The sequence below is a fragment of the Desmodus rotundus genome, chromosome 6 (assembly GCF_022682495.2).
Source record: "Desmodus rotundus isolate HL8 chromosome 6, HLdesRot8A.1, whole genome shotgun sequence".
NCBI classification, from domain to species: Eukaryota; Metazoa; Chordata; class Mammalia; order Chiroptera; family Phyllostomidae; genus Desmodus; species Desmodus rotundus.
Window position 1 is genome coordinate 75,152,381 of NC_071392.1, and position 15,633 is coordinate 75,168,013.

General features: G+C 56.2%; 3 protein-coding genes across 3 annotated transcripts; 2 read left to right on the forward strand and 1 right to left on the reverse strand.

The window, feature by feature from the left end:
- The first annotated feature begins 4,151 nt into the window (after positions 1-4,151).
- On the forward strand, positions 4,152-6,763 carry ATP6V1F (ATPase H+ transporting V1 subunit F). Its single transcript, XM_024555107.3, has 2 exons — positions 4,152-4,375; positions 6,292-6,763. The coding sequence occupies exons 1-2, from the start codon at positions 4,218-4,220 to the stop codon at positions 6,491-6,493; spliced, it is 360 nt and encodes a 119-aa protein (XP_024410875.1). The 5' UTR covers positions 4,152-4,217; the 3' UTR covers positions 6,494-6,763.
- Positions 6,764-6,856: 93 nt separating this feature from the next.
- SPMIP1 (sperm microtubule inner protein 1) lies at positions 6,857-9,382 on the forward strand. Its single transcript, XM_024555097.3, has 2 exons — positions 6,857-7,752; positions 9,273-9,382. Exons 1-2 carry the CDS (start codon positions 7,041-7,043, stop codon positions 9,380-9,382), a joined length of 822 nt encoding a protein of 273 aa, XP_024410865.3. The 5' UTR covers positions 6,857-7,040.
- Positions 9,383-9,572: 190 nt separating this feature from the next.
- Positions 9,573-15,449, reverse strand: LOC123479206 (collagen alpha-1(III) chain). Its single transcript, XM_045191170.2, has 8 exons — positions 15,267-15,449; positions 15,108-15,194; positions 14,870-15,031; positions 13,600-13,706; positions 10,489-12,062; positions 10,317-10,406; positions 10,028-10,116; positions 9,573-9,943 (listed from the first exon to the last, which is right to left on the reverse strand). The coding sequence occupies exons 5-8, from the start codon at positions 11,155-11,157 to the stop codon at positions 9,877-9,879; spliced, it is 915 nt and encodes a 304-aa protein (XP_045047105.2). The 5' UTR covers positions 11,158-12,062; positions 13,600-13,706; positions 14,870-15,031; positions 15,108-15,194; positions 15,267-15,449; the 3' UTR covers positions 9,573-9,876.
- Positions 15,450-15,633: the final 184 nt, after the last annotated feature.

Below are 15,633 nucleotides of genomic sequence, written 5' to 3' on the forward strand. Positions count from 1 at the left end.
GTGCTCTCCACCGCTGGCCACCTCCTGGCCCACTGACACTAAGTCAGGCCCTGGGGAGGCAGAGACTGGCTGGCTGTTCTCTGGGGGACTGAGCCAGGCTAAGGGGAAGGGCCTGGGGCAGGGGGCCATGCTTCTGGGCCATCTATTTGGTGAAGCCTGGGATGTTGGCAGAGTGTTTGCAGAAAAAAACGGGCATTGGGTGGGCTGGTGTGGGGGGTAGTTAGGGATGTGGGATTGGTCCTCAGATTTCTGGAGAGCTGGTGGGAGAATAGGGACGTGGACACTATGTTCTAGCACTGCTGGGAGGCCAGTTTCTATTCAGCCTGATCTCAAAATGTTCTCCAAATTAGAAACTTAAAACATGAGCGCTGACTCAAACAGGCTTGCTCCTCACCCAGGAGGCAGGCAGAACCATATGAAAACCCAGGAACCTTTACTCCAGCCAGATCCAGGGGCAAATCAGGGCCTCCCTCCTGAACCAGCCTCTAAAGTAGCCTCCTGGGCCCACAGCCCCTTAGATAGCCTCTCCGATGTATCAGCCTCCCTGGCCCCAGCCAGCTCCCTCCAACCTGCCCTCCACACTGTAGCCACCGGGGGTCACATTAGAGGGATTATGCCCCTCTCCAATTCAGGGCCTTTCTGTGACTCCCTCCTGCTCCAGGCTAATGTGTATTCTTCCTAACAAGGCCTCCAAGGTCTCCAAGTTCATGTGCAGTCTCCCCACCCGTCATTTTAGAAGACCCCCGAATCAGGCAATGTGCTCATTCCCCACCGTACCCTCCTGCTTCACAGCCCCTAGTTTCCCAGGTGCCCATGCTACAGTTTGGGCCTCCGCCTCTGCCTATCCAATAGGAAGCTCTCAGGACCCCTTCTGGACCAGCCCCTGGCTCCTATACTCCTTTGGACATGTCTCTAGATGCATTTACTACACGGATCTGTGACCACGTATCCGTTTCCCAGGAGACTGAGCTCCCTGGCCCAGGCAGGACTGACACAGACAGGTGTGAGGGGTGAATGAATGAATCATACACGAGCAAGTGGGGAGCCAGAGCAGGGCAGAGAGGCAACTCACTCCATGGATTGCCCAGCGCCTAGACCCATCCCTGGACATTGCGGCACGTGGTGATGGGCCAACTCCAAAGCCCCCGCCGCACCTCTTCACCCAGTAGCCTGTCTCCTTGCTCTTCCGGCTTCTTCTTCCCCTTCTCCCTCCCTCACTTGCTCTGAATCCTGCCCCTCAAGACCCCTCTTGCCATGTGTCCGCGCCCCTCCCTGGGACACTTTTCACTCTCCCCACAGTCCTGAGGGAGCTCCATGAGGACAGAAATCATATTTTATCAATCTTGTGTCCTCGGCATCTTCCTAGCCGCGTCTGATAAACACTGGCTGGTTGAAGGAGTATGTGATGAATGTGATGGGCCCAGCCCCCTACTTGACGGGACGGGACAGACCCACTGAGGCAGGATCTGCTCTCAAGTACCCAACCACTCGCAGGCTGTTAAGGGCCAGTTCTGAGTCAGGCGCTTCCCCCCACACCACTTCTCACTCTGCCCTCCCTCTGCCTCAGCCTCAGATGTGGGAGTTTTCCTGCATCATTTGCTGCCCTCTGCTTGTGTATTGATGTGTTTACGGATATCCAGCCCCCCCCCCCCACCCACAGTATGGCCCTGGGTGCTGAGCACTTATGGGCTCCACCTAACAGGCTACGAGGTGGGCGAACTGTCATCTGAAGGAAAGAAGGCCCCGAGAACAGTAGTAATGGGTCCAAAATCATACCTCTAGGTATCAGTTTACCCAAATCCCAAGCCCATACAAATGACCAGTAAACCAGACCATCTGGATGATAAGTGCTATAAACTCCAAACACCATGCCAGACACCAAGGTGCCTGTTTGTTAACAAGGAGGAGGATGCCCTGGCTGCTGTGGCTCAAGGGAAGGAATGCCGGACTGCTAACCAAAAGGTGGCAGGTTCCATTCCAACTCAGAGCACATGGCCGGGTTGCAGGCCAGGTCCCCAGTTGGGGCCGTGCAAGAGGCAACCAATTGATGTTTCTCTGGCACATCAATGTTTCTCTCCCTTTCTCCTTCCCTTCCCCTCTTTCTAAAAAATAAATAAAAATCTAAAAAAAAGAAAAGAGAGAGAGAAGCAGCTCTGGCCAGTATGGCTCAGTTGGTTGGTGCATCATCCCATACACCAAAAGGATGGGGATTCGGGGATCCCCAGGCAGGGCACATACCGAGGTTGCGGGTTTGATCCACGGCCAGGGTGTGAATGGGAGGCAACCAATAGATGTTTCTCTCTCACATTGATGTTCCTCTCTCTCTAAAATCAATAAACACATTTTTAAAAAGAGAGAGATGAGGAGAGAGTGGACCTTCCTCTTCAGCAGTGTTCATCTCAGAGTTCACTCAGAAATACGAAGTCTGTTTGGAGAAAGTCCACCCATTGTTAATATAATGAGACTGGTTTGCACAACATCGATGTAACCTAGCAGCCAAGGAGTGTGGCCTGGAATGCTCATGTGTGAACAAAGATGGCTTCACTGTACCAGTCAGTGGGGAGGTAGATGCCATTGAGTGAGCATGTGCGCTGTGTGGCCGTCACATTCAAAACGACTGAGTAGAGCAAAATTTGATGAATCTGCATCAAATTTTGCAATAAGCTTGAACATTCTTCCGTGGAAACTATTCAGATGATTCAGAAGGCCACAGCTATGGGCAACTGGTGATTGGCAGCTTCATCGCAACAACATGCCTACTCACGCATCACATATTGTGTAGTTTTTTTGCGAAACATCAAATCACCCAGGTGACTCTGACCCCCTATGGCCCAGATTTGGCACCCTGAGACATCTGGCTTTTCCCAAAACTAAAATCACCTTTGAAGGGGAGGAGATTTCAGACTGTCAGTGAGATTCAGGAAAATACGACGGGGCAGCTGATGGTGATTGGGAGAATTGTGTGAGGTCCCATGGTGCCCACTTGGAAGGGGACTGAGTCATTGTCCTACGTACAATGTTTCTTGTATCTTCTTCAAGAAATGTCTCTATTTTTCATGTTACATGGCTGGATATCTTCTGGACAGACCTTGTACTATTCCTATCCACCTAGCTGCACAGGCCAGAAGCCTGGAAGTCCCCTGGGTCTCCCTAACTTACTCCCCAAACACATCCAATCCAAAAACAAGTTTTGTCCACTCTATCTCGAAATATCTCCACTCCATCTGCTTCTCCACAGTCCCTCATGATCACTACCTGAGTTCTGGCCAGCATCAGCTCCTGACCACCACTGGTTCTCCTCCTTGCCCCTACACAGCACCGTCACAGTGCTATCCTTAAAACGTAGATCTGGCGATACCATTTTCTCACTTGTCCTTCAGGATAACTTCCAGATTCTTTATCTTTTTTTTTTTGAAGGCACTTAACGCTCTCTAGCCACTAAGGTTCACACAGGCTGTTCCTCTTTCCTAGAAGACCCTCTTCTCATTTCCATCCCTTCATTCTGCTGGCAACCTTTTTGAGCTCCCCTCTCTCACGGGTTAGTTACCTCTGACACGGGCTTCCACAGGCTTCTCACATTTTAGTAATTAACACACTGCTTTGTAATTGCCTGTTCACTTGATTCTACCTCACTAGTCAGTAACATCGTTAACTCGTTCACCTATTTATTTATTTTATTTATCTTGAGAGAGAGAGAAGCATGGATTTGTTGTTCCACATTTATTTATGCGGTTGTTTCTTTTACGTGCGCTGTCTCAACCTTAGCCTATCCAGAGGACACTCTAACCAACTGAATAACCAGCCAGGGCCTGTTCACCCTTTTATTAATTAAATATGTACTAATTGTTAACTATGTGCCATACATACACGACAGAGACCGAGACCTTGCCTTGAAGAACAGGAACAGTCCCCACCTTTGGAGATTTAGGCGACTACCAGCAGTAGTCTGTACCCTAGGGGACCAAACAATGGAAAGACCTTCGCCACCCCGTGATGCTGCACGGGCTTCTGGGAATTGTAGTCTCCACATTCGAGCCACTCTTTAAGGGGCAGGCCGTAAAGATTCAGGCCGTTTTCCTATCAATGCGCATGTTCCGGGAGGCGGGGTGGCGGCCCTGCGCATGCCTATAGGGTGGGGGTGCGACCGAAAGGCGGCGCACTGTGGAGGCGGGGATTCCGGTACTTCAGGCTTTGGCGGCTGAGCTCTATCTGCTGGGATGGCGGGGAGGGGGAAGCTAATTGCGGTGATCGGAGACGAGGACACGGTGACTGGCTTTCTGCTGGGCGGCATAGGGGAGCTTAACAAGAACCGGCACCCTAATTTTCTGGTGGTGGAGAAGGATACAACCATCAATGAAATCGAAGACACCTTCCGGTACGGTAGCCAGCGAGGCCAGAACGGGACCCTCCGCTGCCTGATGGGAATACAGGGAGAAGGCGGGGGCGGCGCGGGGACCGGCGCCTTGGGGCTTCTACACCCTGGCCGAAGTGTTAGTTCCCCCCTCGAGGGTCGGGGAGATCGGTCCGCGGGCCCTTCCTGAGCGGAGTCCTTCGTGCCCCAAATTCCCTTTGGGGGCTACGTCGGGTTCACGAGCTCCCGTCTCACATGACCGTGTGTCAGGAAAGAAGGGGAACAAGCTCGTGGCGGGTGCCGCCCCTCGGCGCAACCTGCCCCGCCTAGGTTTGGCGTCCGGAGCGCCCAGGACCCGGGCGCGGGCAGTCTTTGCTCCTCTGCAGCGGTCCCCCTGTTAACCCATAGAGCAGGCTCCGGGTGCTGCTAGCACTAGGCTCTCCTGCCCCAGCGAACACATAGGCAGCCCTGGGCTCGGGCTTTCTCGTGTTTTCGTCCGCCTTACAGGCTCAGAGGAGTCCTGTAAGACCAGGGTTGTTATTCGCACGTACGCGTGAGAAAACTAAGCTCAGAGAGGTTAAGGCACATACCAAAGTCACATGATTTGGAAGAGACAGAGTAGGGATTTGAAATCTCAAATCTTTCCAGTCCCAAATCTTTCTGCCTCTCTTAAACCAGGTCCACAATCTGCTTGTGCCGCTCTCCCCATTCAGTGTTGACATTTCCCCCGTCCTGAGCACAGTGGGCAGAATATCAGTACTGGGCCCTACCTTCTGCAGGCATGTCCCTAAATTCAGACAGTGCCCTGGTGACTAGAATGGAGGATGCCAGCTCCCTGTTCCTTCCCTCACCCCTTCTTCAGGGCCCCTGCCGCCAAGTCCCAGGAACAAAGCACTCGCAACTGTTTTGCCCTCAACAGCGCAGCCCTGAGCTGCCAGTTGAGACTGGTTCGTGTTGCCCGCGGTCTGATAGGGGCCGACCTGGGAGGCTGATCTCAGCCGATCTCTGAGCTCTGGTAAAGTGACCGCAGTTGTCATGGGAGAAGGACAAATTTTACTTCAAGAGCTTGCCATGTTTCCAACCAAAAGGGACCTCAGAGATCAAGTCTAACCTACCCCCGTGTCTGGCACAGAAGAAGTGCTCAGTAAATAGCTTTTTAAAATTATTATTAAATTTCTTGGGGGTAACATTGGTTAATAACATAAATTTCAGGTGTACACCTTCCTAATACAAAGTAAATAGTTAAATGGATAGATAAATGAATGAATGGGCGGGTGGTCCCAAGAGAGGAAGATCCCAGTGCCAAGTCCCCTCTGTGCGGAAAGTGTGATTCCTGTTACTGATTTTCCTCTTACCGTGTTGTGTTCCGGGCTCATGCCAGACTCCCCAGTGACCCATCCCTGTCCTCGTCACTGTGGACCTCGAGTCCTCTAGTGGTTTCATCAACCCCCCTTTTAAAAAAATTCAGTTTGCTTTCCTTTGAAAAGTTAATGTGTTCATGTGGTTTGCAATTTAATACTTAAAAGGTTTTCACGTTGTCTCACTGCCATCCCTGTCCTCTTCTACCTTATTACCTCCCTCCTCCCTGCCACGGATACCCACTTAGCTTCTTTCCGTGTTTCCTTTATGCAAACACAAAGCGAGGGACATATTATCCTCTCCCTTTGTTACACAAAGGCAGCATATGGAACACACTGGTATGAACCCTAATCTGAAATACCAGTGCACTTGGGAGCTTTCTAAGCAGGGGAGGTAGAAGCCAACCCTGACCACGGCCCCTCGCTTCTGAATGAAATTGATTCTGGAGAGGATGGAGAGTTTTATGTAGCAACCTTTACCCTGTCTCCTGTGCTCTCTGGGTGAAGCTCATTCATCCCCCTGCAGCCCAGCCGCTAACTGGGAGTGGGCTGCCATGGTCTCCCTTCTCATGTCCCCAACAGGCAGTTTCTGAACCGGGACGACATCGGCATCATCCTCATCAACCAGTACATCGCAGAGATGGTGCGGCATGCCCTTGACGCCCACCAGCGTTCCATCCCGGCTGTTCTCGAGATCCCGTCCAAGGAGCACCCCTATGATGCTGCCAAGGACTCCATCCTGCGCAGGGCCAGGGGCATGTTCACGGCCGAAGACCTGCGCTAAGGGGCTCCCCCCTGCCCTGCCGCCTCTCCCAGGCTTGCCATCGACTCCTTTCTAAGTTTTAAGCTTCTGATTTCCAATTTCCCACCCCTTCCCACTCCATCGAGAGGCTAGACGAGGTGCTTCCATGTTGCTGGGGCTCCGCCATTAAAATCAAGACTGGTCAGGGAACCGGAAGCCTGATTGTCCTCGCTCTCCACTACCTCTTTCCTGTGCTGTTACACAGTGTCATTGTTGATGTTAAATTAAATAACGTTCTTGCTTCTCTCCAAACCGAGCCTGGGTGCTAGAAAGGACACGTGTGCAGTGGGCTATCGGAGGGATTAGATGGGCAGGGCTGGAAAAGGTTCTGCCAAAGATCCGGGCACAGAGGAGCTGGACAAGGGAGGCTGTCTATGGCCGGGAGGCTATAACTCAAGAAGAACTGGTCCTCTGAATCAAAGACGACCAGCTCTGGCAGGGAGGAACAGGGCTAGGCTTGTGCCCAGACCCCTGGCTCCCCCACTTCAGTCTGTATTGGTTGGGGGTGTGGGGGATCCTGACCCAAGGGATGGAAGCAGAAAGCACAGGAAACCTGGAAGCCTGTGATTTTAGGCAGGCCTGGGACCTGCAGAAGGTGTGGGGATCAAGGCCCTTAGCCAGTGGGCCTGGCCCGAGGCTGCCTCAGCTGGCAAGGTGGGTGAGGTCTGCTGAGGGCATGGCAGGTGGAACCCTGGCCCTGTGTGAGGTGAGGCATGGTTGCCTGGTGACCACCCCTGGGCAGCCACCTGCCGTCAGAAGGGCTCTGCTTGCTGTGCTCACCCTCAGCTGTAGCCACCCTGGTACCTCTCCTTTTGCCACCATGATGCGGCAACTCAACATGGATACGGTGCTGCAGAACTTCTGGAAGGAGGAGTTTCTGAGGGAGAAGATGTTGCGCTGTGAATGGTATCGCAAGTATGGGTCGATGGTGAAGGCCAAGCAGAAGGCTAAGGCTGCAGCCCGCCTGCCCCTCCAGCTGCCCACCCTGCATCCCAAAACCCCACTCTCACCCCCACCTGCCCCCAAGGCAGGCCCTTCCAGGGTCCCCAGCCCTGCCCTGGAGGCTCCTGTGCAGTCAGAAATGTACCCAGTACTGCCTGCCACCCGGGCGCTGCTGTATGAAGGCATCTCCCACGACTCCCAGGGGCGCTACCGCTACCTCAACACCCGCAAACAGGACATACCAGAGATGCGCTACCGCTTCCCCATCACCACCAGCTTCACCTACGGCTGGCAGCTGGGTGAGCCCCAATCTGGAAATTACCTCACAAACACAGGCACCTGCCGAGGGCCAGGCAGTGTGCGGGCACTAGGCACACGAGACACGTGGACACTCCTTTCTGGGGCATCCATAAGAGCAAGGGAATGTCTGAGACGTAGACGTTCCACGATGAGATTAGAGAGTGATGGGATGGGCGCGGGGAGGGGGGTGCGAGCTACCTCTGATGGGATGGTCGGGGAAGGCCCGACTGGGGACTGGAAGGCTGAGAGCTAAATGATGAGTTGTTTGGGGTTTATTTCAAGCGTGAGGGGAAGCCAGTGGAAGGTTTTAAGCAGGTGAGTACACTGATTTGCTTTTTGAAAAATCACCTTGCCTGCTCTGTAGGTATTGGCTTTCTCAGGGGAAAGTGGCTGGCAGATGAGTTAGGCAGCTACTTTGAGTTTTCCTAGCAAGAGGTGATAGCTTGGGCCAGGGTGATTAGCAGAGCTGGAGTAGGTTCAGAATGTATTTTCCAAGAAGAATCGATGGAACTTTCTGATGGATTGAGTGAGAGAAAGGGAAAGAACGCACCGATGACACACAGGTGTTCGGCGGCTGAAACAGCTGTGACGGGGAGGACTGGGAGAGGAGCGGGGCTGGAGCGCATGTGAAGACCGCTCAACATAGGCCCCATGTCAGTGAGGCAGCTGCGTATGGAAGCCACCCCCAAGCTAGGTCAGAACTAGAGGCAAATGGTCATCAGAAAGTAGGTGCTCTTTAAAACCCTGAGATTGGGTGAGCTCACCAAGGGAGCTCTAGATTCTGACGTCTGGCAGGAGGAGAGGCGGGGCGCAGAGGTGTAGGGAGTTGGAGTTAGTGTCCATCTGGACTGAGTCCGGTTTTCTGTGAGGCGGAGTCACGGCCGCCAGTGGGGAGGGAGGGGAGCAGAGGCAGTGGTATAGTTTGAGAAGAAGAGAGAAGGTGTGGGGAAAGAGCTCGCAGAGGGGCGGCGCAGCGCTGCAGGGCGATGCCGAGTGTCCCTGCGTTCTCTGTGGCCTTGAGTTTCACGTGAACTACTCAGTCACGTTTTTCCCCGGCCGCTGCAGGGCCTGGGCAGAACGGGTGGATGGCTGGGGATACACACAGTTCAAAGCTTGCCTAAAAAGTCCCCCACCGCTTTCCCTGGGGCCCAAAAGGGAAGTACAGGGAATAGTTTCCAACCAAAGCGGGAGGTGGAAAAAAGCCCCAGTTGTCGCAGACATGTCTACCTTTGTCCCTGTGAAGCAGCGCTGGGTGCCCTGCCACCCCCTCCGTGGAGGACCCTGAGGCTGGGGGCGACGGTGGCACGCAGCCGAGTGGCATTCTGCTGTCACTGCGGCGCTGGGCACCCAGCCTGCTCCCTGCTTTCCCACGGCCCCGTGCCTCAGCAGCACTCTATTTCTTCACGCTTACAAAGTGGACACTGCACGGTCGGATACCTAGGGCTGGCAGGCAGGGCTGCTGCGCTGTGCGGGTTACTTTCCCAGGAACCCATTCCTGGCCTCTGACTTCTTTCCCCAGGCCCACCAGTGAAGCAAGAACTGGTCTTCTGCAAGATGTGTCACATTGAATCATTCTTCCGCAAGAACGGGGCCTTCTCACCCCTTGACCCCCGGGACCTGGCCCTCTGACCTCCGGCCGGGCAGTGTGCTAACGGGTGGGAAGAAGAAATAACCCGCCACCTGGTGGAATGAAGCTGCCGTGTGTCTGTGTATCTGTGTGTCTGTCTGTCTCTGGCTCTCCCAGGCCCTGAGGTTGCACTCTGGGACTTTTTTTTTTTTTAATGACTTTTCAAAAAATTATTTTATTTTTAGAGCAAGGGGGAAGGATGGAGGGAGAGGGGAACATTGAAGTGAGAGAGAAACATGGATGGAGAAACACAGATCGGTTGCCTCTCACATGCCCACAACCAGGGACCTGGCCTGCAAGCCAGGAATCAAATGGGCCTTGACCTTCTGGTTTACAGGCAGGCGGGCGCTCAATCCACTGAGCCACACTGGGGCATGAGCCTTTTTGAAACTACCTTCCATCCGCAGGTTGCCCTCTTGTTTTCCCTTAACCCCCACCTCTTTAATCATCCTTTTGAAGATTCAGCAGCGGTTAGAGAGACTGGGAAGGATGAGCACTACTTTCCAGGTGCAGGCTCCTCAGCGCCAGGGGGGCACAGTAGCTGCTGGAAGTTCTGGGTGTTTCTGGGGAGAGAGTGGCCTGTTATCCCAGGTGCCAGGGAAGGGGGGCCGCCACCACCCTGTAAGCCTCTCCCCTGCCCCCCTCACCTGACTCCGAGGGCCCGCAACCTCCCGGTCCTCTCCCGGTGCACCTGTTCCAGCTGCTCCCGCACAGCACGCCGCTGCCCCTCCACGTCCTTCTGGGTGGTGTGGAGCCCTGAGCGCCCTTGCATCCCAGCCGAGGCTCGACGGAGCCAGCAAGAGGCAGCACCCAGACTCCCCCTACCCCGCCTCTCCATGGGTGACAGCGCAAGTGCAGGGCGAGTGCACTTCAAAGGGACCCAGGTAGTGCCCGGCTGGACCCCTGCCCCTCACTGCCTTCTCCCGGGGGTCTTGCCTGTGGCTGGAGCTGAGGTGGGCTGGGTGGGGGCCCCAAGGGGTGCACCCGGCAGAGACGGTTCCTGGCAATGCGGAGGCGGTCCAGGACCTGGGGTTGAAAGCTGTCAGCGGGCGGTGGCCGCCTTTCTGTGCCCAGCCCGCCAGCGTTCCCACCCAGCACAGGGACGCACCCGGAGCCGCTGCTGCTCACGGTCCAGCCACAGCCGGCGCCTGGCCGCGCCCTGCAACTCCAGCAGTCGCTGCAGGGCCGACTCCCGCTGTGCCGCACTCAGGCCCGCCGAGGCCTTTCCCTCGCCCGGGGGCCCGGGCCACGCGGCCTTCGAAGCCTTCGGGCCCTCGGCAGCGCCCCTCCGTTCTTCAAGGGGGCCCGGGAACCTCACGGAGCCATCCGCCCCCCGCCCCCTCACCTCACCCACGTGCTGCTCCGCGGGACCGGGACCCCCTCCGGGGCCCTGCAGCCCGTGCCAATTGCGTGCCAGCCCTGGGTGCCCCAGAAGAGCTGTAGGGGGCTCCTGTTGCCCAGGGTTCCTGGTACTCGGGGCAGATAACATCACGGATTCTGGGCTGGGGAGCTGCGGCTGGGCTGGCGATCCCTGGAGCCGAAGGGGAGCCAGCGCCCCCTCTCGGCCAGCCCGCTGCTTTCCCATGGCCAGGGCCCTGTCTTGTCTCTGGCCGTGGGTCTTGTCCTGTGTCAGCTGGACGCCCCTTCCCCTGGGGCCTGGGCTCTCCCTTCTCCCGGCCTGCGATATCCGTTCTCCCAGAGACTCGCAGAAGTCCCCCGGCATTCCCCGGGAGCCGCCTTCCTCCCGGGGTTGTGTAGGTGTCTCTCCCTGAGCCATCTCCCAGGCTTGTGAGATCCTCCCCACGCCTCCAGAAGAGGGAAGGTCCTTCACTTCCTGGCTCAGGGGGGTCTCCTTTCTCGGGCACTCAGGGCAATTTCCTTTTGGATCTCCAAGAGCATCTTTGTTCTCACCCTGAGGGGTCTCCCACCCCAGACCCCCAGAGACCTCTTGACCCAGAGCCTGAGTAGCCTCCCCACTCTGACCCTGGTTGGCCTTCTCTGTCTGACTCTGAGGAGCTTCTGTATTCTCCCTCTGGGGGGCTTCCTCTCCCTGACCCTGAGGGGTCTCCTCTTTTTCCCCCTGGGGGTTCTCCTCTCTTTGAGGGATCTCAATCCCCAGCAGTTTCTGAAGTTCTGCCCTGTCCTGGGTCAAGCTCCAGCCCAGCCCCTTGGTGGAATCTTGGGGTTCAGGGAGGCCTGAGGTCCCCGTGGCTTTCTGAGTGATCTTTCTCCCCCTTGAGCTTCCAGACACCGGTGGAAGGGGCCTGCGGGTCGTGGACTCAGCTTGGCCCCTCTCTTCCTTCAGGACCCGGTTCTGGGGAGGAAGAGCACTTTGTTCCAGGTTGGTGAGGGAATCCCTGTGCCAGGACCGCTTCAGGGAAGGCGGGGAGCCTGGAGACCCCAGTGGCTGCCCCCAGGGGCCTCACTTCCATTACAGCCCTTGCCTGGTCCCTGAGTTTGTTACACCCGTGTTATGTAGTGATGGTCCCTTCTTCCACCCAGCTATAGGAGGTGCCCTGCCTGGACCCAGCAGCCTCCTCTAAGGCACACCCCACCTACCCCTGCTGTCCCCAGTCTGAGAGGGCCCTGGCCCAGGACCCTTCTACCCCTTCACCTTGAACTCTGAGTTTCCTGGTTCCCCAAAGCTGCTGCGGGTGGCAGGGTCCAGCTCTTGTAAGCAACCTGAGGGAGAGAGATTGATGTGAGCTGCCCTCTGCTCAGGTCCCACTGCCCCCCACCCCCACCCCACCACACACATTCCACCTGAACTAGAACCAAGAAGCCTAGGGCATCCCTGGCAGTGAAGGGGAGGGAGTGCCCATACAGTTGGTGTTTGAACTTCAAGGATGTCATAGTTCATAGTTCATATTCTGCCTTTATTTACTCAGCCTGATATGTGCCTGCTTGCCAGGTTTGCCTGCCTAAGCCGACCCCATCTTCCTTACCCTCCCAGCTAAGGCAGACCGTCTCTCGAACACCTGCACACCCTCTTCCTCCACCACGGGACGCCTTGGAGCAGGAAGGGCCTCATAAGGACACCCTCACTTCGTCCCGAGGGGCCCATCCAGGCCCATAAAGAAACCCACTGCATGCACCTCGCTTTACTATTATTGACGAAAATCCTCTTAGCTCTTTCTTGGTTTCTGACAGCAAAATCAAATGAAATTCAAGAAGTAAAATTTTAGGCCAGAGCTGGGCCTCAAAAAGGCAATGTCTTCATAGTTAACAAAAGGAATCTAAGAAAGGAGATGAGATGTTGCTGCTCGCTTGCAGCTGGGGAGGGAGGAAAGTCACTCAGCATCCAGAAAACTAGTTGAAAGAACTTGATTTCATAAGGTCTTAGATTGAGACCTTTCTCAAGAACATCTCATCGTTACGCAACGTGGATGTGGGAATATTCATAACAGGAACCAAGAGGGAATGTTCTCTGAAAATGCCTGTCTTTTGAAGAGTTTCTGAACCAAGGGGTCCGATAAGATGCCCAAGCCTTTAGAAACTGTTGCTGTGGACAGAGAAAAGCTCCAGCCCCTTCCTCTGTAATTCTGGTCTGCAGTCTCGCTAGGTCATCTCTTTCCCTGGTAATAATGTGATTGATATCTCCATATTCCCAAGTATTCCCATCCTTGTAAAAGTTTCTCTATCAACAGGAAAATAATCGTTGGCGCTTTCTTCCTCTCTCTCATACACGATGGAATAATCAAAAGCTCATGGCTTTGCTGGGATTTTTACTTAACAAATCCTTTGAGAGTCTGTTTCTTTTAAATTAACAGGTCCGGGGCTCACAGCATTTGTCCCACTGGATTCTCACTGCCTCTTTATGGTCACACTCTCTCACTAGGCTGTGGTCTCAGAGACAAGGACCAAGTGACAGGGCCAAGACTCGTGCTTGGTGTCCCCCCAGTGCCTGGCCCAAGGGTGGCCAATGGGCTGCTCCATTTCCTCCTTTCTGAGCGGCCGTGGGCAGACATTCCGCATCTCCCTCCCCTGAGCCCCAGCTTAGCTTCACGACCCCCCTGGATACACTACCTGAGACAGCCGCTGCCAATCAGGGGAACTGGCATATAAAAGAAAACCTACTTGTTGTCCCTGGGTGCCCTGACACCCAGCAAAAAGGCTTGGGACAAAGAGTGAGGACTTCCCTGCCCCCACCCAGTCTAGTCTGGCCACCCCAGCCCAGGGGCACTGCCATCCCGGCTGCCGACTCCTCCTGTCAACATACCAGGTGTGGGCTCTGCAGGCATGCCAGGGCTCTCCCGCCTTGGGGCCGCGTCACTCCCGGCTTCCCCCGGATCTGGGGCTGATGACCAGCCTGCGGCCTGCCCCGTGCTGGAGTGCAAAGGATGCCTCAGATGCACCTCCTGCATCTGGGCTCTGGAAGGGGGAACGGCCTTCCTGCTAGTATCCCCCCCACCAGCAGTGGGCTGCTGAGCCTTCTCACCCCAACATCCGGACTCAACCCAGGGCAGCCTGCCCCAGCCCCTGCACCCACCACAGATGGGAGCTGGACCAGGGGCTGTGGGGCAACCATGTGGGAGCCGCTGAGGGAGAGCCCTGGGAGGAGCCTAGCTGTGGAAGGGGACCAGGAAAGCGGCTGGTACTTGCTCACTTTGTGTAGCAACACAGAGTGCACAGATTCCCTGGGAGAAACACTCACCCCTCCAGGAAGCAATGGTGCTGGCTCAGGGTGTCCCCAGCCTGGGGCGATGAGCACAGTCCAGAACTCTGGAAGGGTTTGGGGGTAGCCTAGTCCCCAGGGCACCAGTGTGGTAGGCAGCCTTGAAAAATGGCCCCCAGAGACCCCTCCTCCTGGCATCCATGCCCTTCATATCCCCCCCTCCCATCCCCCCGCAGGTGAAAGAGCTCAGAAAGGGTCCCTCCTGCCCAGTTGAGCCTTCACATGAGCCTGCTGTCCTGGCCAACAACGTGGGCTGGACACTTCCTCCTCCTTGGCCCCAAGACGGCTGCCACCCTGCACACAGTGCCTGCACACAGCTAGTAGCTGAGGTGCACTGGAGACACAATCACCGTTCCCTGTCACCACAGCACCCTTCTTCCTAGAGGGGTCGACCCAGCCACCAGCCCTACAGGGAGGGACCTGTGGCTGGGGCTGCTCAGCAGCTCTGCCCCAGGGCTCTGCCAGCCCAGCTTTCCTCCCACGCTGTGGCCACATCCAAAGGTTTCTAGGCATGACCACGCAGCTGATTCGACCAAGACACTGTGGACTGTGGATCGGTAATAGCTTGCTCAGAACAAGCAGGTCTTGCACTCCGGGCACAGCACTAAACCCTTTACATGGACCAGTTCAAAGGTCCTCCCAGCTGCCCTCTGAGAAAGGTATCTCCCCCATTTCATATATGGAGGCTTACGGTCCCCACGGAGCATCAGAGATCTGAACCACATCCATCTGTCTCCAAAGCCCACCCTCCTTCCACTTCCCCTACCACTGCAATTGCCCCCCCACCCCGTGTCACGCTGACACCCCTGCTCACCCCACTCATCCGCTGCCTGGAGTACACACCCATCCCACCACGGGGCTCTCTGTGCTGGCTCCATGCACGCTGAGCCTGGTCCCTCAGGCCATGGACCTGGGCACGGGGAGGCCAGAAGAGGCCCAGCCCTGCCCCAGTTAGCAGCTCCAAGTCCCACAGGAGCTGCAGAGAGACGGGATGCCAGGAATTCGAGCGGGTGCCCACTCTGCCCTCTGCCACACCCCCAGCCAGCCCTTACCTGCTCCTGGGCCCGCCGACTCCGTTCCATCTCCAGCAGCATGGTGGGTAGCTCCAGGCCTGGGGGACAGGCCTGGCCCTCTCGCACCTGGGGAGGCAACGTTGGGTCAGGCCCCATGGAGAGCTTGTCCCCTCCAAGACAGTGCCCTGCCTCCCTCACCTGCCGAAGTGCATCCCGGAGCTGGCCCAGGCCTGCAGGGCACCGAAAGAGGTGCTGGTACAGAGCCAAAGCCTGCTTGGGGCTACAGGGGAGCCCTAGATCCCCGGATGTGGCTGCCTGCGCCATGGGGTAGGGAGCCGGAACAGACGACCCCTCCCTCCCCTCTCCCTGTGCCCCTGCAGACTGGAGAGAGGAGGGCCAGGAGCTGCACACAGGAGCAAGGAGACCAAGCTCCTGAGCTCAATAATGCAGGACCCTGACATCTGAGCCATGGCTTGGACCCCCGCCAAGTCCCACTGAGACGCAGGCCTGACTCTGAAAGGGTTTCTCGGTCATGGAGGTGGCGGTGTAGGGTGGCGGTGACCCT